The sequence below is a fragment of the Panicum virgatum genome, chromosome 1K (assembly GCF_016808335.1).
Source record: "Panicum virgatum strain AP13 chromosome 1K, P.virgatum_v5, whole genome shotgun sequence".
Lineage (NCBI taxonomy): Eukaryota > Viridiplantae > Streptophyta > Magnoliopsida > Poales > Poaceae > Panicum > Panicum virgatum.
Genome location: NC_053136.1, coordinates 38572887 through 38596252, shown reverse-complemented (window position 1 = coordinate 38596252; position 23366 = coordinate 38572887). Strand labels below are relative to the sequence as shown.

General features: G+C 54.9%; 1 protein-coding gene and 1 non-coding gene across 2 annotated transcripts; one reads left to right on the top strand and one right to left on the bottom strand.

The window, feature by feature from the left end:
- Window positions 1-4994: 4994 nt before the first annotated feature.
- TRNAW-CCA lies at window positions 4995-5066 on the top strand. The gene has a single exon. It is a non-coding gene; the product is annotated as a tRNA-Trp (tRNA).
- Window positions 5067-11101: 6035 nt separating this feature from the next.
- Window positions 11102-13255, bottom strand: LOC120706349 (NAC domain-containing protein 92-like). Its single transcript, XM_039990971.1, has 4 exons — window positions 13130-13255; window positions 12553-12808; window positions 12096-12403; window positions 11102-11961 (listed from the first exon to the last, which is right to left on the bottom strand). The coding sequence occupies exons 2-4, from the start codon at window positions 12749-12751 to the stop codon at window positions 11341-11343; spliced, it is 1128 nt and encodes a 375-aa protein (XP_039846905.1). The 5' UTR covers window positions 12752-12808; window positions 13130-13255; the 3' UTR covers window positions 11102-11340.
- Between the last annotated feature and the right edge of the window lie 10111 nt (window positions 13256-23366).

The following is a 23366-nucleotide window of genomic DNA, read 5'->3' as shown; positions in this document are numbered from 1 at the left end:
GATTGAGGGTTTCTAACCACAATCGAATCAAAAATTACTCTCTTTACTCAATATCTCAAACCCTAACTTTTCCAACCTCTTTGCTGTTCTTTGCTCGTCTCTACGGCGTTCAAGGGCGTCTTGAGTGGCCCGCCGACCTTAAGGCAACCCTAAATCTTCGAGCTCCGATAGGATCCCTCCCGAACTTGAGGTCCTAGGTTTTCGTGTGATTTCTGCTCCAACCGGTCTGACTGGTTGAGCCAGGCGGTCTGACCAGTTTTGCGTGAAGTCTCGCTGGTGACAATCGTTGCGATCCGCGCGTGCTAGCATTGCGGTGTGTTGACCAAATTAGCGTCAACACGCACCGCGCGTTCCCTCCCTCTCCCTCTCCTCCATTGGGCGTGCGGCGCGCTCGTGTTCGCTCATCGCGCGTGCCGCGCCGTGTCCGCGGCGCGCGCGCGGCGGCGGGACGAACCAGCGCACGCACCGTGCGTTCCCGACCGATGGCGACAGCGGTTGGTGCGCGGTTTGGTTCGCCGCGGGCTGCGGCGCCGCCTCCCGCGGCCTCCCTCCAGCGCCCCGCGGCGCGGGGGGCGCCCGGCACGGGCGGCGCCATCGTACTCGTACCGGAAGGGACGGCCGCCGGGCTGCGTTGTATTCATGCACTCAAACTGTTCGGTCCGCCGCCACGCGCGCGCGCTACGGCGGCCTACGAGCCGTCCCGAGCCTCAGATCCGGGGTCTTTCTCGAAGCAAAGCGTTTTGATTTCCTCGGGCGGGTATGAATCCGGATGTTTGACTGCATCTGGCGCGAGGTCATCTTCATACAATCATACCACAGTCTGCAGCAGTAGCAGCAGCAGTAACTGGCTGGCTGACCGGATCACGCGCCCAACACGTCGGAGCAGCCACCACGCTTGAGATGTTGGGCCCTGTTTAGATCCGATGGGGTGTAAATGCAAAAAAAAATTTTGCAAAGGAATCTAGGTAATTTGAAGTACTAAATAAAGTCTATTTGTAAAATTTTTTGTACAGATGGGTTGTAAATCGCGAGACAAATCTAATGATGCTATTTAATTCATGATTAATCAATAATTAGCGGATGGTTACTGTAGCATCACTGTTTCAAATCATGGATTAAGTAGGCTCATTAGATTCGTCTCGCGATTTACAGCCCAATCATGTAAAAAGTTTTATAAATAGACTTCATTTAGTACTTCAAATTAGAAAAATTCTTTTATACTTTTTTGCGTTTACGGTTTTTTTGCGTTTACTGGGTGGGAGGCCTTGGTCAGTTTACTGTGCCTGGCAGCGGCATGCTGTACCTGTACTGGCTGTACTGGGGGGAGGAGGGCAAATGGCCCTACACTGCAGCGCATGGTATGCCCTGTTCTGGGCGGGGAGTAATGGTGAGGCACTGAAGCCGCGTGTCGTTGCCCAATTGACTCTGTTGACACTTTTTCAGCGACCTGTTTTACCCTACTGGTCAGCTTGGAAGAGATAAGGGCTAAAGGCCAATGCACTGAGGGATGGCGGTTGCAGTCTTTCCCGATCTGAATTCCTAGTATTCCTTTTCTTTCTTTGTTCCTGAAGAGATGTATGCTCAAATACTAGTAATCCTTTGTTTTATTTGTTGTGGAATGGAGAGCAGAAAAACTCTGACTAGAGCCTTGTGGAGAGGAAGTGGCGCCGTGAAAATTTCTGTCCAGTTTACACTCGAATCATGGTAGAAACAGAGGAACAGTGCATTGTTCTAGCCATTAATTGTGTGGTTTCCATGGCCAATTGCCACAGGACCACCCTGTAAACAGATCCATGCACACATGACACATCCATGTGCACCTCCTCAACGAGTGTCAATCGATCTGAGCGTTTGACAGTAAACGTGGAAGACGCGGTCCTTTTGCCGTCTTCATCTGAACTCTGTCAAGCACGGGAGACCTAAAAGTTTAAGAAACGAAATTTGAACGATCGCTTACAAATCACTTGAAGAGAAAACTGGCAGTGTCGGGAGCCCAACGCGAGATGTGCCGATACTCGAAGCACTTACCGCAGGATGACCATGAACTGATCGTCACCTACTACTCCATCCACTCCAAATTGTATGTCATTCTAATTTTTTTGAGAGTCAAAACATTTCAAATTCGACTAAATTCATAGAATAAAGTATTAACATTTATGATACCAAATAAGTATTATTGAGTTCTTCATTAAAAATACTTTTATAGTATATCAATTTGATGCTATAAATCGTTGTAATCTTTTCTATAATTTTGATCAATTATAAAAATAGTTCTCTCAAAAAAACTGGAATGGCTTACAATTTGAACGGAGAAAGTAGTAGCCATCTACCGTCTACGAATGGAACCGAAAGAGACGAGCCGCCAGCCCTCGTCTGTATCGCGCCGTCTCAGAGAACGACATGACCTGCCACCCGATCAGGGAGGAGGAGGCGCACCTCGGATGCTCCTAGGCGCCCTGCAGCCTGCACGCTGCTCAACAGTCAAAGATTTCAAGTGTTCATGTGAAATGTCAGCGAGAGAAAGAACGAATCGCACCTGTTTTCCAGAGAGAAGGGGAATAAAAGAGAGAGGGAGAGAAATTCACCGAGGCGCAGACCAATAATACTACTGGACAAATTAAGTTACTGGTGACTAGCACGACACAGTACCTTTCCTGTTTCTCGCACCAAGAGGCAAGAATGATCAACTTAACAGTCAGGTACGGATCACCTCCCATTGATGAGATCCGCAACAACAGGCGGCAGGCAGACAGGCAGAGTTTAACCTGAAGCAGCTGGCCACACAGGGTGTGTTTAGATCCACGAAAAGCTGGATGAAAAAGTCACATCAGACACTGTAGCGTATTGTAGCACTTTTCGTTTGTTTGTGGTAAATATTGTCCTATCATGACCTAACTAGGCTCAAAATATTCATCTCGCAACGTACATCAAAACTATGCAATTAGTTTTTTTATTTACCTACATTTAGTATTCCATGCATGGGTTATTTACTATATTTAATGTTTCGATGTGATTTTGATATGATGGAAAGTTGGGAGGAGTTTGGGGTATCTAAACACACCCACAGTAAACTGCAGAGGTGAAGACTGAAGGAAGATTGGAGGAAGATGATACGAAGAAGAAGGGAATTCAGCATCTGGCGACGCTCTGACACGGTCAATGCTTGCTCGTAGCTCTAGCGTGGACCGGCGGGAGCACATTTATGGCGGTAAGAACGAGGGATAAAGGCCGTGTTTAGTTGTTTACATGTAAAAATTTTGCGATGGAATTTTACTAATTTGAAGTACTAAATGAAGTCTATTTATAAAATTTTTTGTACAGATGGGTTGTAAATCACGAGACGAATCTAATGATGCTAATTAATTCATAATTAACGGATGGTTACTATAGTATCACTGTTGCAAATCATGGATTAAGTAGGTACATTAGATTCGTCTCGCGATTTACAGACCATCCATGCAAAAAAATTTATAAATAAACTTCATTTAGTACTTCATGCATGATCCTATTTATTACGGGAAAAAACCAGCGGTCCAACGATTGCCTCCTTTCGATCAGCGAGTGACCATTTCTGTTCCTGCCCTCCAGTTGAGGATGAAAAAACAGCTCAACGTGATCTGCTCAGTTTGCATTGTGCACCGTTTTTTTCAATCTTTTCCCGGCCTCGGTGTTCAGTGAAATTGCTTGGATATACAGTCTGAGCATTCTTAACCATACTAAATTCGAAGTTTCAGTTTTCAACAAGTCGATGGTAGTATCATGGTAACAAGCAAAGGCCAAATTAAAGTTAGTTCCACTGAGGCACAGTGTCGCATTTATAAATAAGAGGTCCTATAAAACCTTGCGTTTGCTGAAGATTTTCAGAACCATTTTTGAACCGAAAGTCTGCCGCCAATTTCAGCCAACGCTAGCTGCATCACCCACCCATCCATTCACTCTGAAATCCGAACAGCCGAATAAAGGCAAGCTGCCCCGGTCGTTCGCTTCGCTCCACTCGATTTCAGAATGAATTCAGAGTTTCAGTTCAGACCGCATGGGTCGATTCATATCCATGCAACGCAGGCAACAACTGCTAGGCCTAGCTCCCGCGCGCCCGCGTTCGTACGCGCTAGGCGCGGGCGCCATCGCTCGATCGGCGCGCGCGCATCGCCGGCGAAAGGGCGGAACGGACGGCGCAACCACCAGCAACGGAGGGGGGGGGGGGGGGGGGGGGGGCTGGCCCCGGAGGCAGGACGCCGACAGGGACACGTGGTTCCATCAATACAGGACGCGAGTACACGCATGTCCGATCCGCCCGCGCGCCGTCGCTCGCTCGCTCGCATGATGAGCTGAGCTCGTCGTCCGCGGCACGCGCGCGTTCCGATCGACGAGCGGCGGCGGCCGCCGCCGCCGCGGCGAACGGCGCGGAACTACGCCACGGGAGTAGCTGGCCGCCGCCGCCGCCGCGGCGAACGGCGCGGAACTACGCCACGGGAGTAGCTGGGGGCCGGCCGCTGCTGTGCGCGGTTACGTTACGTGTGATTGGACGGGTCGATCGCGCGCGTTATTATTAGCTAGCCGGCCGCGGCGGGTTAGATCGGGATGGCGTACCGCGTGATTATGTCACGCTAATATTAATACCGCGGTTGTGATCGCCGGGGGCACGCGTAGTTATAAGCCGTAGATGCGGCGGGTCTTGTACATGTCGAGTCCATGGATCGGATCGGATCGGGTGGCATTCATGGGCCTGCGCAGCCGCTAGCTTCTGTTGATCGCGCGCCGCCTATGAGGTTTTGCCGTTCCGCACGCACGTACGTATGTACGTAGGAGTACTTGTGATAGGAACATGCTGCTTAGTACTCCTAATTATGGTCCTGCAACTGACAGTAGTCACAAGCCATTACCTTCGTTAAAGGCGATAGCAATTCGCAAGTGCAGAGCAGCAAGAAGCGGCGCGATTAACTTTATATGGTTGTTATGTATATTAAGTGCATATTATACCTTTTGCCACCTACGGATCCGTGGCGCAATGGTAGCGCGTCTGACTCCAGATCAGAAGGTTGCGTGTTCGATTCACGTCGGGTTCAATACCCCGATTCAATTCGGATCCTTTTTTTTTTTAGTTTCTATCAGTCCAGTTTTTGTCCAGGCCTCCAAATTGTTTTATGTTGTTCTGGGCCAGGCCTTCCTATTGTTTTATATGGGCCACTGTCCAACTCGCCCAATGGGCCATGTTTTATTTTCGATGGTGGCTAGTTGGAATGTCTGTCTGGTACTCTGAATTCGTTGTATGTTTTTGTAAAAAAAAAAACTATGGGTGTGCTCACTTATATATTTTTGTTCTGTCCCAGTTCAGCAGTCCCATCGAAATTTTGCTCAAACTCTCTTCTCTTCATTCTACTAGGGCACTTATATGCGAATCCACGTGTCATGTTTCCTAGCATAATTGACCTCGGAATTATCTCAAGGTTAATTTCTTCTTCCAATGTTGCAGAAGGAAATTTCCAACCCCCACGCCCTTGTCCGCTCCGATTCATCGCAATTTTATCTTGGCGTGCGAATATCTTCCCTTGTTCGGACCACATAGTTTCGGGCCACATCGGCCCTGCAGACGTTCTCCTGATGTGGCTGTGAGGCTGTTCGCACTGGCATACTCTAAAGGATGCTAGAGGACGCCCATACCGGAAAATGACCTGCAGCGGCATCCCCTACTGCGTCCCCTAGCGTGCAGGACGGGGAGGGGGGATCCCCAATTGCTGAGGAAGTCTGCTGCGCCCCCGTCGGCCCCACCGAGGCGCCGCTGGCGCCGCGCCCCAACCGCTCCGCGCCTCCGCTCGCTCCGCCCCGCCATGGCTGCCGTAGACCGGCCTCCCACCGCCGTGCGCCGCCGCCGCCGCAGGGGAGGAAGGAGGAGGGAGCGGCCCTGCTCACCGCGGCCGCCACGCGCACCAGGCCCTGCTCGCCGCGAAGAGAAGAGGCGGAGGACCCGGCCCCACGCCCTGCTCCTCCTCCTCCCCGCCATGGCTGCCGCAGATCCGGCCCCACGCCCCGCTCCTCCTCCTTCCTCCCCCTGTGGAGAGGGGATGGGAGCAGGAGGCGGAGAGGGAGGGAGGGGGCGGAAGGCGCCGGCGCCCCGCGGCCATGGCCTCCGCGCGGGGGAGCTCGATCCCGCGGCCGGCGCGAGCGAGCGGGAGCACCAGCGCGCGCCTGCTCCGCCGCGGGGGCGCTCGATCCCATGCCGCCGCGGGCCTGCACCGCCGCGGCCGGCGCGCGCGAGCGGGAGTGCCGCTGTGTCCCTACTCTGCCGCAGACAACGCGCTCGATGCAGAGGGCGGGAAGAGGGAAGAGGAGAAGGAGCAGGCGATGTGGCCGGCGGGGAGGCGTGGCTCCAGTCGCCGCTACTGTGGCTCCGCGTGGGCTACCGCCATGGCCGCTGAGAGCCGTTCCGCGCGGGCCTCCACTTCTCCCCAATCTCGCCGGCCGCCCCCGCCGTGAGCCGTCCCGCAGTGGCTGGAAGACCAAGGCCGCACATAGGGGCTGCGAGAAGGCGGCCGGTGGCAGAGGGAGGAGGGGGCGGCGGTGCCCCTGCTGCGAGCCGACGTTGCTCGCGGGCCGACGTCGCCATGCGCTCGTGGGCCCGCCGCCATGCGCTCGTGGGCCTCGCCGCCGGCCGCCACGACCGCGTGCCGCGCCAACCGCCCCGTCGTGAGCTGCCTCCAGGAGGGGCGGCCGGGCTCGCGGCCGTGGAGCTCGCCTGGGAAGATGGAAGAAGGGAGGAGAGAGATGGGGGCCGGGTGGGGTGGGTGGGGATAAAATATCAAATAGTGTATGATCTGTGGACCCCGCGGTTGGTAGTTGGTATAAAAGAGAAATATAGGGGATGAATGGGTGCGAGAGAAAGTGGTATAGAGAAGAGAATTGCAATGACCAGAACGAGAATACTCTTTTAGGGAATGAATTTGTAGTATGATGATTGTAGATAGCCTGAGGGTGATAGGGCTCCCCGATAGCACCACCACCTCGCACACCAGAGCTGGATGGATCTGCCCAACTCGGGGTTTTAATTAGGCCTTGTTTAGTTGCGGCAGTAAAGATTTTGGAATATAATCTTTTCACATGTGAAGTATTAAATATAAATCGGTCACAAAACTAATTACAGAACTCGTCTGTAAACTACGAGACGAATTTTTTAAGACTAATTAAGTTGTCATTAGCACATCAGGAGAATCTTTACAGATGTAGCAATTACTGTACCAATTTAGTGTGGTCTAATCATGGTCTAATTAGGCTCATTAGATTTGTCTCGTAATTTACAAACAAACTATGCAATTAGTTTTTATTTCGTCTAGATTTAATACTCCATACATGTAAAATTCTCATTCGACATGATAGTTTTAGAATTTTAATTTTTACAACTAAACAAGACCTTAGTATTATTATTTTGTCCCTGGAAAGAAGTAGTACGTAGCAAAGGAGCTGAGCCTAGACCCTGGCCCCTCAATCCCATCTGGCAATGCTATTTTGGCTGTGTTTAGTTCCACGCGCAAAAATTTTTACGTTAGATTCTTGTTAATTTGAAGTACTAAATAAAGTTTATTTATAAAACTTTTTGTACAGTTTATTTATAAAACTTTTTGTACAGATGTGTTGTAAATCGCGAGACGAATCTAACGATGCTAATTAATCCATGATTAATTAGTAATTAGACAATGGTTACTGTAGCATCACTGTTGCAAATCATGGATTAAGTAGGCTCATTAGATTCGTCTCGCGATTTACAGCCCATCCATGCAAAAAGTTTTGTAAATAGACTTTATTTAGTACTCCATGCAAAAAGGGTTTATAGTGTGTGATCTAAACATGACCTTTTTTACATAAGTTGTGTTCACTTCCAAAAATTCTCTCTCCAAACTTCGCTATTCATCTATCACATCAAATCTTTTACCTCATGCATGGAGCATTAAATGTAGATAAATAAAAAACTAATTGCATAGTTTTGATGTACACGACGAGACGAATCTTTTGAGTCTAGTTAGGTCATGGTAGAACAACAATTATCACAAACAAACGAAAAGTGCTACAGTGTGCTATAATGTCCGATGTGACTCTTTTTATCACTATTTTACGGATCTAAACACAGTCATAAGCGAAGTTCCCATGAAATGCTCTGTGCATCTACACGTCACGTCAGGAGGATGGAGCGTTTCTCCAGCTCGGAATCTCATGCCAGACATAAGCCCTGTTTAGATCTTTACCCATAAATTCCGTAAACATAAAAAAATCGTCACATCGAATGTTTCGATACATGTATAGAGTACTAAATGAAGTTTATTTACAAAACTTTTTGCATAGATGGACTGTAAATCGCAAGACGAATCTAATGAGTCTACTTAATTCATGATTGCAACAGTGATGCTACAATACTATCCGCTAATTATTGATTAATCATAGATTAATTAGCATCATTAGATTCGTCTTGCGATTTACAATTCATCTGTGCAAAAAAATTTGTAAATAGACTTCATTTAGTAATTTAAATTAGTAAGATTCCAATAAATTTTTTTTGCCATATTCCCAGCACCGGCCTCCAACCCCCAGTCACGAATACTGCACAAAATGAGACCACGAACGCGATCGATCGACCTGGCAGCACGCGGTCTGCGTACGCGTAGAGGCAGAGGGGTTGTTTGGTTCAGAGGCTAAATTTTAGACTATGTCCCATTTAAGAAAATCTTGATATTTATTAATATTAAATAAAATCTGATTACAAAACTAATTGCAGAATCCTGGAGCTAAATTACGAGACGAATCTAACGAGGTATATTAATCCGTAATTAATGGATGGTTACTATAGCATCACTGTAGCAAATCATGGATTAATTAGCCTCATTAAATTCGTCTCGCAAATTAGCACTCATCTGTAAAAAAAGTTTTATAAATAAATTTTATTTAATATCTCTAAATGATTCTTTTCGATGTGATAGGGACTAAAAAGAAATCCCTGTAAACAAACAGGGCGATGCGCTGCGCCGGATACGCAGGCGTGCAAAAACCTTTGTTAACTGGATCCGTTGCTGCGCATGCGTCTTTATCCGAAACTCGGAGCGGAGCTGTCCAAAGATACGAGACAGATTATTAAAAGGAAGCCGGGGAGATATGAGGCCCCGTTTAGTTTTCAAAATACTTTACACAATATGCGTTAAATCGAATTTTCGGACACATACATGAAGCATTAAATACAATTGGAAAAAAACTAATTATATAATCTAACTAATTAGCACGAGATGAATTTTTTAAATCTAATTAGTTCATAATTAGATATTATTTGTCAAGTAACAACGAAATATGCTATAGTGACAAAACCCAAACTTTTTCACCAACTAAACACACCCTAACATAGGCCGTGTTTAGTTCGAACGCAAAAAAATTTTACGATGGAATCTTACTAATTTGAAGTATTAAATGAAATCTATTTATAAAACTTTTTGCATAGATAAGTTGTAAATCGCGAGACGAATCTAATGATACTAATTAATCTATAATGAACAGATAGTTACTGTAGCACCACTGTTGCAAATCATGAATTATGTAGGCTCATTAGATTCGTCTCGCGATTTACAGCCCATCCATAAAAAAAATTTATAAATAAACTTCATTTAGTAATCTATGCATGTGTCGAAATATTCGATATTATGTTTTTTTTGTTTACGGGTTTTATGAGTGGTAACTGGGGTCTGGGGCATAATAAGAAGCGCCCGGTACGCGAAGGGAATCAGAGGATCTAGAAGCGGGCGCACCTGTCCCCGCGGGATTCGCCCCTGCCGGCACATGGCAGTTTTTTTTTTCTACCAGCAGGTGAACCAACCTCCCTCCCCTCGCCGTCTCGTCGCGTTACTGCCGCTCATGATCGGCCGGAGCGCACCCCGCGGGGCCGCCGTGCTGGACTGAAAGCGACTGGTGGGGCGCCCCCACCGGTGCCGATGCCGTTGCGGGGGCGACGGACAAAATGGATGACGTGGGGCAGCCGGATCGCCCGCCGCGGGGCGGGCTCCACCCACCCTCCCCCCTGCTGCGCCGGCGACGCGACACGGCATGGGGAGCCAAGTGGAAGTGGCGCGTGCGGTGGCACGAGGCGTGCCGGTTCCGCGGCAGCGGCCAGGGGGCGCGGCGCGGCGCGCGCTCCGGCATGCGTTGCCAGCCAGCCAGGCATCCCGCATCCTGCTGCAGCGCGAGCCTCTGGAAAGCCGGGCTCTAGAGGGAACGGAGCCGGCGGCCGTCTTGTGGCGCCTGCGCACGCTAGCTAGATCTAGATGAGGTGCGCGCGCCGGGGCGGGACAGAAGGGGGGCAAACTGGCAATGGCAAGAGGGGACTGATAGCTCAGGCGCCACCAAACCGTGCTAGGGGGGGGGGGGGGGGGGGGGTGTTCAATGCTGGATTAGCCCGGCACGACTACAAGTGAAGCTTTTAGGTTTAAGATGATATCACTCCCATCTGTTTCCCTTTCAAAGGGAGAAGCACTTGCTAGAAAGGCTTCATCGGCTTGGATATTTCCCTTTCGCTCAATGTCCAAATTTTAACGGCTCTGTGTTGGTGGTGCGATCTTCCGTTCGATTAGTACAAGCTGAGATGAAATCTACTTTATTTTAAATGAGAAACATCATTCCACCGTAGAATTTCTGCATTCCAAGTAAGATCTTTTTCACGTGGCCACGCAACAATAGTCCTAGTATTTTTTTTAGTCGTACTATGTTGCGAGATTGCTGGAAAATTTTTGCGTTACACATGCGCCATTCCAGCGGTTACGACAACAATAGTCTTAGTATGTTGCGGGATTGCCGCAGATTTTCGGCATCCAAAACGGAACTTTCCTGCTGTCACGTGAAAATACTCGGCATTAACCTTAGAATTTTTACGTTTAAAAGGGACCCAATTGTCACACAACAATGATCTTAATATGTTGCAGGATTATTGTGGAATTTCTGCGTTGGAAAACCTTCACAACTATCTTAATATGTTGCGGGATCACTGCAGAATTTCTGCGTTGGAAAACCTTCACAGCTATCGTCCAAATAATAATGTTGGCGCGTTGTGGGGTTAGAGGGTTTGTACAGTATTTCCGCGTTCCAAATGGACCTTTCCAATTATCATTCAAGAGTACTATCAGCATCCCATTATAGTAGTAATTCCAAATCAAATCAATCTACAATTATACAATCAAACTTTCTCACAACTTCTTTTTTCCCCTTTTTGCATGATAATATTCAATTGCACTAGTAGTACAGTACAACAGTAATCCCCTTTTCCAATCCGGTGACTAATACTAATTCAATTTTTAATGATCGCGCAAGAGATGAAGCTCATCAGTAACCCCAAAGGGAGGCATCATGGTGATCCATGTGCTGCCGCGACGAGATCTCGGCGGGGTTCGCGTTCGCCTCCGAGGTGAGGCCGGTGTCCTGCGACGCGCCGCCGCTCAGGCGCTCCCTCTCTCCCAGCTTGCTGTACCACCCGCCGCCCTCCTGCAGGAGCTCATGCACCATGCCGCCCACGCCCGCGGCGCCGTCGTACTGCGCCTGCATCATGCTCGCCAGGAACGGCGAGGCGGAGGCGGCCGCCATGGCGAGGTGGTCCGCGGCCGCGGGGCCCGCAGCGGGGAGCAGGCCGAAGGGTGGGTTCAGGAACTGGCCCTCCAGCGCGTTGGAGAAGCAGGTCACGTGTTGCGACGGCGGCGGCAGCTCGATGCCCGCCGCCGCCGCAGCAGCAGCTGAAAGCGACATGGCGGCGCCGCTGCCACCGGACACGTCCATCAGCGGAGGCAGCGCGCACGCGGCGAGGTCGTCCGCCATGGATACGGACGGCCCCACGACGTCCGCCACCTCCGTGCATGCGGCGCCTGACGGCGACCTCTTGCCGCCTGCAGCCACCACTGGCGGCTCAATCTCGATGCTCTTCTTGAACACCCGGCACAGTACCCACTCGTCCTGCGCGGCCAAGCAGCAAACAGCGGTTAGATGGATCCACACGCCACTCGCTGGGGAGGAAATGGTCCCGACGACCCGACCGAATCCGTAATAACAAAGGGAATCGACGGCATGCACAGGCAAGCGACGCGCACCTTTGACGCGCCAGCTCTGATCGAGGAGATGAGGCGGCTGCTGCTGCCGGCGGCGGCGGCGTGCTTGCCGTCGAGGCGGTACTCGTGCATGACCCAGCCGGTCTTGCCGCCCTTGGGCGCCCTCCCCGTGTAGAAGACGAGCGTCTTCTTCATGCCGACGAGGGCCTTGCCCCTGAGGATCTCCCGGTCCTTGCCCGTCGCCTTCCAGTAGCCGGACTCGGTGGCCCGGTTCGTCCTCAGCCCCGTCGGGTACTTGCGGTCCTTGACGCAGAAGAAGTACCACTCCTTCTCCCCCATGGTCGCCCGAGCTGCACACCACCACCACCACACAAAGCGCGCACGTGCGGCGTCAATCATTAATGATCGGACGGACCTCGAATCGAATCTGATGGAGACAAGACTGTTGTTGCAGCGATCGATCAGGCAGCAGATCGAGGCTGGACTGGCGTATACGTACCGGGCAGGTCCCATGGCTCGCACTTGTTGAGGTCGGCCTCGCCGACGGCGCGCGGGGCGAAGCGCGGGTCGGCGGCCTTCCAGGCGAGGTAGTGCGTGATGAGCTCCTCGTCGGTGGGGTGGAACCGGAACCCCGGAGGCAGCTCCATGGCCTCCTGCCGCTGCTGCTGCTGGTGGTGATGGTGCACGTCGTGCTCCATCTCCTGCCTGGCCAGCGAGCCAAGGATCGCCGTCTAAACCCTTTGCTCGATCACAGCCTGATGAGATTGCATAAACACACAAGCTAAGCCGCGGTACTCGTCAGCATAAACAACGACTTGACGAAAATTATTGGTGATAGTACAAGGGAAAAAATCAGGCAAAAATAAATTGTGGACCTAGCTAGCTAGAGCAAAGCACTTGAATAATCAAGAACCAAAAAACTTAAACAAGCAACAACGATACGAAGCTGGGTCGTCGATGCAGCGCGGCTAGTAGTACATGGCGAGCGCATAAAGAAACAGAGATCGATCACAGATAGCTCCATCAGAGCATACGGGTGTGTGGGTCTGATGGAGATCGAAAAGGAGGCCGCCAACCTTGTGGGCTTGTTGTGGGCGGATTCTTCTTCCGGAGGGGGAGTGGTGGAGTTGTTAAGGGGAAATTAAATATATACTGCGAGATGAGGCGGCCGGGCCGGGGGTGCTGCTGTTTTAGAGGGAAAGAGACGTGGAGGGCGAAGCAACAGCACGCGGTGGTGCTGGTGCTTGGTGGCCCGGCGGCCGGGCTGTCCGGGCGGGGGTTATGGGTCTCCTAGTTAACCTTTTGACTTTGGTGGCCATGGAGCATCGGAGTGGTTAATCTTTTTTCTTTTACCTAGCACATGATTGTCGTGGGGTTTCTAGGGGTACCCACAGCCGGGTGGCGGAGCGCACCCGTCTATTCCCCTGTGAGGGAGTACTCGGGGAAGTACTAGGCGATGGGGCTGAATCTATGCTGAGACAAGGACTCAAGAACACACGATTTAGAGTGGTTCGGGCCGCCGGAGCGTAATACCCTACGTCCACTGGGAGATGTTTTGTTCTTGGTGGTGTGTATGAACCTATCCTCTGTTGGCCTTGGCACTCACCCAGCCTGAGGTCTTCTAGCGGCGCCCCCTCCTTTTATAGATCAAGGGGGAGCGGATACATTGGACGTTGGGCCCCGACAAGTGGGCCCAACGTGCTGTGCAGCATACTGCGCAGAGTACTTAAAAGACAACAGTGGTTACGAATCTTTTCCTCCGATATGCGTACTGCTGCTCTTCTGACCCAGGGGGGTCTTCCCTTGTCCCGTCAGCTAGGCGCCCGTTGGAGTAGCGTAGCTTGCGGCGTGGCCTGCTGAGGCTATTATGTAGGCGTCATAATGGGCGAAACCGAGCCGTCGTATCCATCTGCTATGGCAGACTGGCAGGCGTGGCGTGGGCGGCGCCAGCGGCTCCACTACCTTGGTAATACACGATCAATAGTGTCCCCTGGTCAATGAAACGCCTCGCCTTCTGCTACAACAATGCGGACGTCCATCTACCACAATGAATGCAGCGGTGGGTGAGGCTTAGTAAGCGGCCTTGTGCCTGTAGACACGTGTCGGCTCCGGACCGCCCCGAGGCAGGGCGTCGACTTCTTCCCTCAGAGAGGGGTCCGGTCACTATACAGGTGGTCCAGGACCCCATGAGGGGTCCGGACTCCGCAGGAGGTCCGGAGCCCCAGCTACTTGCGTTTGAGTGCCTGCCTCTCCCGGGACACGTGGCGTCTCCGGACCTTCCCCAGTCGTGGAACAATTCCGGATTGTTGTCGGGGGAACAGGACTTCGGACCGCAGGGGTCCAGCTGTTTGGATGTAGTCAAGGATAACTACAAAGGCCCTTACCTAGACACAGCAAGAGGGGGTACCCCAGTCCTGGGGTACCGACAGTGGCCCCCGGGCCCACCTAGGGAGAGGTACGAATCCGCGGGTGGGCCACTATCGTGATGTGTTTCCACGCAAGCTCGATTGCGTTGGTGTGCTCTTGCAGAGAGCGGGTGCTCCGGACCCCTGAGGCTGGTACACCTGTTGCCAGGTTCAGGTACTAGAGCGCTCTCCTCAGGGCGACGAGGGTGTAGGCTTAGGGTACGGAACCAAGCTAAGCGGCTACACAGCCCTCGGATCGCTCAGGGAGCAAGCACCACTTTCCGGACCCGGCACTTGGAGCGACCGTGGCGAGCGGTCTCCGCCGGAGCGGGCCACCGGAGTGGACTTGGAGCGACCGTGGCGAGCGGTCTCCGCCGGAGCGGGCCACCGGAGTGGACTTGGGGCGACCGTGGCGAGCGGTCTCCGCCGGAGCGGGCCACCGGAGTGGACTTGGAGCGACCGTGGCGAGCGGTCTCCGCCGAAGCGGGCCACCGGAGTGGACTTGGGTCGACCGTGGCGAGCGGTCTCCGCCGGAGCGGGCCACCGGAGTGGACTTGGAGCGACCGTGGCGAGCGGTCTCCGCCGGAGCGGGCCACCAGAGTGGACTTGGAGCGACCGTGGCGAGCGGTCTCCGCCGGAGCGGGCCACCGGAGTGGACTTGGAGCGACCGTGGCGAGCGGTCTCCGCCGGAGCGGGCCACCGGAGTGGACTTGGAGCGACCGTGGCGAGCGGTCTCCGCCGGAGCGGGCCACCGGAGTGGACTTGGGTCGACCGTGGCGAGCGGTCTCCGCCGGAGCGGGCCACCGGAGTGGACTTGGGTCGTTGCTGACGATCCGATGAAGCATGTTACCGGACCTCATGGTAACATGCAAAGAAACCAAGCCTTATACTAGAAGGGAATCCGGGACTCCTAAAGACAGCAGACTCGGATACTAGAGCACTTGTATCAGGGTAGCGAAGTACGTAAACTTAGGGTACATTACCAGGCTAAGCTACGCGGATCTTCTCTACCCCAGGATACAAATACCACTTCTCCAGAGCAGGTCCTTAGGGGTCCGAACTGCCTTCCAGCTAGAAGGGGTGTCTTCACCTGACCACAAGCCAGCAACTTAACTTGGATTGTTAGCAACAAGGGAAACTCCGTTCAAGAGGAAAGAATAGTTAAACCAAGGCGAATAAATGTAATCAGGATGGAGCCTAGGTAAAACTGAGAAGAAAATCTCCTTTATTATTGTGGTTGTCACAGTATACATCAGAGGTCGGGATTACGAGGTCGGACCTCCACCGCTCCGGACCGCTTTTTGCCTGTTTGTGTGATAGGGCCAGAGGTCGGGTTTACAAGGTCGGACCTTGACCGCTCTGGACACACACGTAGGCGCCACGTTTTTACAAAGGAGGAACTCTCTCTTAGTCTTTTCTTAGGAGTAACCTACGGCTGCATGCTATACAGCGTGTCCTTCTCCGGTTGGAAGTGGTGCGACCACTCCCGAATTCTTCATAGTCGTCGGAGGCGAAGGCGCCCTGGATGTGCCTGAACCGCATCATCCAGCATCACCTCAGGAGCTCGGGGGATCCCTCCTTGCCTAAGAGCTGTCACATGCTTATATGGCATGAGACAAATTCTTTGGCTTTGAGTGGGAGAGGCCCCCAGCCGTCGTCGTCGTCTGCCGATGGAAACCAGACGCCCTTGCGCAGCAGATGGACCGGACGTGGAGCGCGGAGAGGTGCGGTCGTTTGCCGGCTTGTCCTTGGTGCTAGCGCCAGGGGTCCCCGCGCCTGGCGACGGGGCCTTGTCTGCAGCAGCACCGAGCTACGCTGAGGCGGATCTCCGGTGCTGGCGACGGCCGGACGACACGGCCAACTTCCTCCGGGATGGCCGTCGGCTCCGGGCTCCATGTTGAGAGAAAGCCTTGAGCCGACGTCATGCCGTCGGAGAGGAAGGATGGCCGTTGCTTGAGAGAAAACCTTGAGCCGACACTGGGATGGCGCGGGGCAGCACGCGACAGGCGTCGCCCCCGCGCACCACCGTGCCGGCTCTGAGGCGTCGCAGTGGCGACGCACAGCAGGCGCAGCTGCCGTGCACCGTCGGACCGAGGGCGCTGGCGCCCCAGTGCCACAGCATGCGGCGTGGGTACCACCATGCCCCTCTTCATCTTCTTGTCCGTCGTTGCCGAGGATGAACACGGCCCCAGAAGCCTGAAGATCCAGCCAGCGCCTATTCTTCCCCACGGGCGGCGCCAAAATGTCGTGGGGTTTCTAGGGGTACCCACAGCCGGGTGGCGGAGCGCACCCGCCTATTCTCCTGTGAGGGAGTACTCGGGGAAGTACTAGGCGATGGGGCTGAATCTATGCTGAGACAAGGACTCAAGAACACACGATTTAGAGTGGTTCGGGCCGCCGGAGCGTAATACCCTACGTCCACTGGGAGATGTTTTGTTCTTGGTGGTGTGTATGAACCTATCCTCTGCTGGCCTTGGCACTCACCCAGCCTGAGGTCTTCTAGCGGCGCCCCCTCCTTTTATAGATCAAGGGGGAGCGGATACATTGGACGTTGGGCCCCGACAAGTGGGCCCAACGTGCTGTGCAGCATACTGCGCAGAGTACTTAAAAGACAACAGTGGTTACGAATCTTTTCCTCCGATATGCGTACTGCTGCTCTTCTGACCCAGGGGGGTCTTCCCTTGTCCCGTCAGCTAGGCGCCCGTTGGAGTAGCGTAGCTTGCGGCGTGGCCTGCTGAGGCTATTATGTAGGCGTCATAATGGGCGAAACCGAGCCGTCGTATCCATCTGCTATGGCAGACTGGCAGGCGTGGCGTGGGCGGCGCCAGCGGCTCCACTACCTTGGTAATACGCGATCAATAGTGTCCCCTGGTCAATGAAACGCCTCGCCTTCTGCTACAACAATGCGGACGTCCATCTACCACAATGAATGCAGCGGTGGGTGAGGCTTAGTAAGCGGCCTTGTGCTTGTAGACACGTGTCGGCTCCGGACCGCCCCGAGGCAGGGCGTCGACTTCTTCCCTCAGAGAGGGGTCCGGTCACTATACAGGTGGTCCAGGACCCCATGAGGGGTCCGGGACTCCGCGGGGGTCCGGACTCCTCAGGAGGTCCGGAGCCCCAGCTACTTGCGTTTGAGTGCCTGCCTCTCCCGGGACACGTGGCGTCTCCGGACCTTCCCAGTCGTGGAACAGTTCCGGATTGTTGTCGGGGGAACAGGACTTCGGACCGCAGGGGTCCAGCTGTTTGGATGTAGTTAAGGATAACTACAAAGGCCCTTGCCTAGACACAGCAAGAGGGGCTACCCCAGTCCTTGGGTACCGACAATGATCCTTCAATATCATTCGAGGGACGACAGTTTTCTGTCAAATAATGCTGTGGCCATTTCTTCAAAGTTAAATTGTGCTGATTATCAAGCTCACGGCGTGGGAATAATAATAATTAAACCGAGCTTTGCTTTTTTTGGATAAATAAACTGATCTTTATTTTGATGACAAAATGAAAATTTTCAAACAATAAGGAATGTTGAAAATACAAGTGGAGGTAGTGTCGCTAAATAACTTAATAAACTTGCTTCACATGTTGTGCAACAAGATCAATGTGCAGGAGTCAGTAGTCATGGGGTCTAGCAACAGAACAGTATTTCCCGTGCGAATTCCTCCCAATTGAAACAATGCCTTCTTTGGTATGGGCGACACAAACGTCGTCGCGTACTCGCGTTATGGGCAAGATAAGAGAGTATCGTGCCAAACACAGCACCACCCGCCTCTTTGGAGCTCGATTCCATGCCGTAACTAGATGTGTCAAGAACGCGTTGACTCGACAGTTGGCGCCCCATCCCGTTTGGCCTGTCCGATCCGGCCAATGCAAGTGCCCATACGCCAAAAGACGCAGCAGGTCCCCAGCATGCAGCTAGCTCCTCAGACGCGTACAGCTAGCTAGCTAGCATCTCGCAGCTAGCAGCGCACCTCATCATCTGCCACGTACATGTGGAGTGTGGAGTTTGTGGACCTCTCGTCACTGCAGCAGCATGCTACTGCTACGAAGACCTTGCATGCAGCATGATCCTCGTCCAATTATCGGGGAGCACTGCAGATAATGGCCCATGGTAATTAACCTTGTCCTACATTGCGGGTGCTGCGAGATCTGAATTTCTAGCCACTTCTGTGTAGGGCGGTAAATTGCTTTAAAATTTAATTTAGATAATTTAAGAGCTGGACTCTAAAAAAGACTAGACTCTAATTTTATATAATTTTAAGATAAAAACATATAAACATCAAGTTTGATTGTAAAAAGACTATTAGAATCATGATCCGGTACCACCTCTACTTCTGTACCGATGGCCATCAGCGCGTGCATGCTGTATGGCGAGCTCACAGTCACAGTTAACGGCAGGCCGCATAAACAGAACTGTTGATATTTATTTTGTGCAGCTTCCCTTTTCATGAGCAAAAAAAAAAAAAATCAACCTGCGTGTACTCATCTGCATCGAGATCATGGGACGGAGGACTGTGATATTTTTCCAGTCTCGGGTCCGTGTGGAGGAGCCCACTGATTTTCAGTTTAAGTGGGTCGATCCCATCGATTTGATGGCCAGACCTTACCTGAGTTGATGTTTGTTCCATTTATTCTCCACTACGCATGGATTTCTTCTGTCACTGTGTACTCCGATTCCCTCGCGAATTCGCAGAGGGACGCGGTGTGCCTGCCAAAACCGCCTACTAGCACAGATGATTCATATCGTTTCTGCGTCAGGTACAGTACTCTCCAACTAACTTGTTTGTTCTTTCTCGATCGAAAAAAATATCAATTTGTTCTATGTTTTGAAGGAAATATAAGAGCGAAACTAGCTAGTTTTATCACGTTAAGTACACGGACGGACTCACAGGTCTTTTTCTGTAAAACAAGTTGGTGGGTTCGTGCCGTGCGTCGCTACGGGTGAAAGACATTTCGCCTTCGTACTCGTAATTGGTACCACCACCCTTCAACATATGCGGTGGTATTACAAATGCACGACCGTACGTAGGTGTACACGACCCTAGCAAAAGAAAGGACAAGCGTATCCATATATACATCACCCGGCCGTATATATACTGCACAATCTCTAACTTGCCCGGCCGTTCGCGCGAAGTACGTACATGGTTGTAAGTAGTGCTTACACGTACGTGACTGTACACGTACGTATGGCGCCTGCGGATGATCGATCACCAGAGCACCAGGGCCACGCGTATACGGCACATGCCCTGTTTGCAGCGGCCATCTCCGATCCTTGGGCCTCGCGTGGCGCCATCCCGGGCCGGCCGGCGGCTGACGACGGCCGGGTTACCGGCGGCGGGGGTGGGCCCCCGTGGGAAACGGGCCGGGGACGACGCGCGCGGCGGGGCCGTGCCGCCCGCGCCGGACCACTCGGCACTGTAGCCGCGTATCGTCTCTCGGCGCATGTCCCCCCTCGCCCTGGCCCTTCCGCGCATTTCAACGGCTGCCCCTGCCAATGGACATGCATGCGGGGGAGGGAGGACACGACAGCGACGCGGCGTAGATCCGCGGATGGATCGGATATGCATGCCCGCCGGCCTGCCGGCCGGCGCCACGTACCTACGTGTATGTGTGTGCGTGTGGCTGCGAAAGCGAGCCAGAGATCAGGTCGACCGCGCGCGCACGTGCGTTTTCCCTTGGATCGCCTCTTGCTTTGGAGCTCTACGATCGAGGGACGACGGCCGGCGTCGCGGATCAGCAGCTGAGGCGGATGGGGGGAAAAAAGGCCGGAGGAGAGAGCCGGGATATATGGATCGGATGCGCGCGCATCCGTGGCCCGTGGCAGGCCTCTCGTTCCGTTTCAGGTCTTTTTCAGTTCGGTAAGGGTGAGCTGGCTGCGGTGACGAGGCCGGCCGGCGGCAGAGAAAGGCAGCAAAAGCGGCAGGCAAACAAATGATGCGGGCCACGTGGGTCAAGCCGTGGCCGGGTGGGGAGGCAGCTAGCAGCTAGGCGGCCAGCAAAGCGGGCGCCGTCCCGGCGCACGCCTGCTCCTCCCTCGCTTTTCCTTTTTCCCCTCGGCCGCGCGAGGGCGACCGGCCGGGCCGGGAGGCGGCGACGGCGACTTGCCGACTTCCACTTCCCGTGCCGGAACCGCGCGCGGGCCGGGTCGCGTGTCGCGACGGCCGCCGCGCCCGCGCCCGCGCCCCCCCTCCCCCGCTCGGGTCGGGTTGGCTCGCCGGGCGCCCTACCTTTCCGGCGCCGCGGTCCCGTCCGGGCCGCCCCGCGCTGGCCCCTAGCTCGGTCGCGCTGTCACGTTGGTTATGAAGCCCCCCGCTACGGTAGCTACCTCGCCGCACCGGGCCGGCGGGGGGTTCGTGATCTATCGGCGGCACAATACGCAGCACACCGCGCTCCGATGGCGACCGCGGCGGGGGGCGATTGCGTCCCGCGACCGGGGGGGGGGGGGTATAGGTGGCCAACTGGGCCGAGCCCGTTGGGCCGGCACGGGCACGGCCCAAACACAGTCCGGCCCGTGGCCTCGCGGGCCCGTGCTGTGCCTGTGCCAAGCGCCGGGCCGTGCCTGGGCCGCAATCCCGGCCTGTGGCACTAGCACGGGCCCGGCCCGGCTAAGGCATCAGCACGGGCGGCACGGCCTCGGCCCGTGAACCCCCGCGTCGCTCCCCCCTCCCATCATTCTCGCGACAGCCGACAGGCGACTCGACGCTCGCGTCGCTCCTCTCCGGCCGCTCGCGTCGCTCCCCCTCCGGCCGCAGCCACCGCGCCGCTCCCCCCGGCCGCCGCAGCGCCGCTCCCCCCCTCTGGCCGAATCCGCAGCGCCGCTCCCTTCCTCCCGTCCACGAGCTCGGACCTCGCCTCCGGTGTGCTCGGATCTCGCCTCCGTCCGCGAGCTCCGACCTCGCCCCCGGACGCCGCCGTCGCCCCCTCCGCAGCCTCGCCTTCGCGCTGCTGCTCTGCTCGGCCTCCTCGCCTTGGCCGCGGCGGCCGCCACGAGGGCCGGGGCGCAGCCGGCGTGCGACCTCGGGGGCGGCGTCCCCTGCCTCTGCCGCGTCGCGTCGCCGGCCAGCCGCAGCTCGTCCTCGCCCACCTCGCCGCCGCCGCCAAGGGCCGCTGTCGCCCCCACCCGTCGCCTGCGCGGCTGCGCCGGTCTTCCCCGCCATGGTCCGCCCCGGCCGCCGCCGCTCGGGCCTGCCGTGCTGCCGTGCCCAGGGGCACGGCCCGGCACGCCGGCGCCCTCGTAGGGCTGTGCCCGGGCCGGGATGTCGGCACTGCGGCACTACGCGGCACGGCACGGCGGCTCCGCCGTGCCCCGGCGAGCCGTGCCTCCCCGTGCCCGTGCCAGCCGTGCTCGGGCCGTGCCCGTGTCGTGCGGCCCGGTTGGCCACCTATGGGGGGTAGTCTTAGTACAACAACCCGGCCAGGCCGCTCCATTAAACAAGGTTATCTCCCTCTAATCATTGCGTGTTGCTTTCCCTCGCTGCCGCTGCAAGGACGACGGCGACGATCGGACCGCGCCTCGCCTCGCCACGTACTCCTATCCGTGACGCGGACGACCCGCGCCGGTCCCGGACTGGCTCGAGAATCATGGCGATCATCGCGACTCGGCCCGTTTCGTTGTCGCTACCGATCACCACTGTGATGGGATTAATTAGCGCCCGCGGGCTTCCTATTTAATTGCGCAACAGTCGTTAACTCCTACCTCTCTGATGATCTGGTTGATCTTCCCGTTTAATCCGCATGGTTGAGTGCTTGATAGCATCAGCTACCTGCCCCACCACGCCCCCCGCCCGTCAGCATCGCCGTCATCACCGTCGGGCGGGCCGCGGCGCGTCACACGTCGCCCCCGGCCGGCCCCGGGTCTCATCATCGCCCGCACGTACGCACTGGCGCCGTCGCTCGCGTGCCCGGTCATGCTGCGCGCTGTAGCAAGCAACCCACCGCCAGCGCCACCAAGTCAAACGGAACAAAGCGGATCGGAGAGCGACCCCCGCGCGCGCGCGCCACGCCACCAATCATCGTCGCCGGCACACATGGCGAGACGCCGGTGAGGCCACCTCGCCCGCCCGCGCCGCCGGTCGGTCGTGTCGCTTCTCGAGACCCTTGAGATCGAGGAAGCCCCGTGCCCGGCGGTCGATACAGCGAGCGCGCCACCGCACGATCACACTGCTGGCTGCGTAGACAGCTAGCCAGGAGCTGGTAGTAGGGGCTAAGTAGCCCAGGCCTTTTCAAAGACCCCCACACACCGCCTTTCTGCTCATTGCTTGTGCTCCCACGCCTCTCCGACGCCGCCGGCATGCAACGCGGCAGGCCGGGCAGCGCGCGCGGCAAAGGGGCACGGCGGCGGCAACTAGGCCGGCCGGGCGAGTTCGGCCGGCCCACGGCGAAATCTCTGACCCCCGCGCGCATGCTTGCGAGTTAAGAATGCTATCCGTTCCGTTCCGTTCGGCCGCACGGCAGCGTCCTCGCCCCGCCACCTTTCCCGTCGTCGTTTCCTTCCCCGGCCGGCAAGCTTTCGTACGTGTACAGCAGGCGCTAGCTGCGCCCCCCATTCCGACAGATCGAGCACGGGTCGTGCGTGTCGCGAAGTCAAAGCACTACGCGGCACGCGCGCACGTCCGGCGATAAAACTAGTGACCGGCCCGGGCGTCGTCCGCGCACGACACAAGGCCGGGTAGGAGAACGTTTGGATACAGCTTTTATTATGTCTTGACCATGCAAGGGTTGGTGTGTTATACTATATACTGACATAAACATGGCCGTGAGTGGTCTGAAACTGCAAGGAACTGCGGCGTCAAAGTCCAATGGTTGTTCAGTTCTTGGTAGGCACCAAACTGCAATGTTCTTATCAAAAGAAAATTGCAATGTTCAGAATGCTTTGTGCCGCCTATTGTCTACTGAATCCGTTTGTTGTTGCTAC

Excerpts from the sequence above, each read along its gene's own strand:
- LOC120706349 (XM_039990971.1), bottom strand. The coding sequence starts at position 12,751 with ATGGAGCACGACGTGCACCATCACCACCAGCAGCAGCAGCGGCAGGAG. Across the intron at positions 12,404-12,552 it reads CGAGCCATGGGACCTGCCCG|CTCGGGCGACCATGGGGGAG; the intron begins GTACGTATACGC and ends GGTGGTGTGCAG. Across the intron at positions 11,962-12,095 it reads TCAGAGCTGGCGCGTCAAAG|GACGAGTGGGTACTGTGCCG; the intron begins GTGCGCGTCGCT and ends TTGGCCGCGCAG.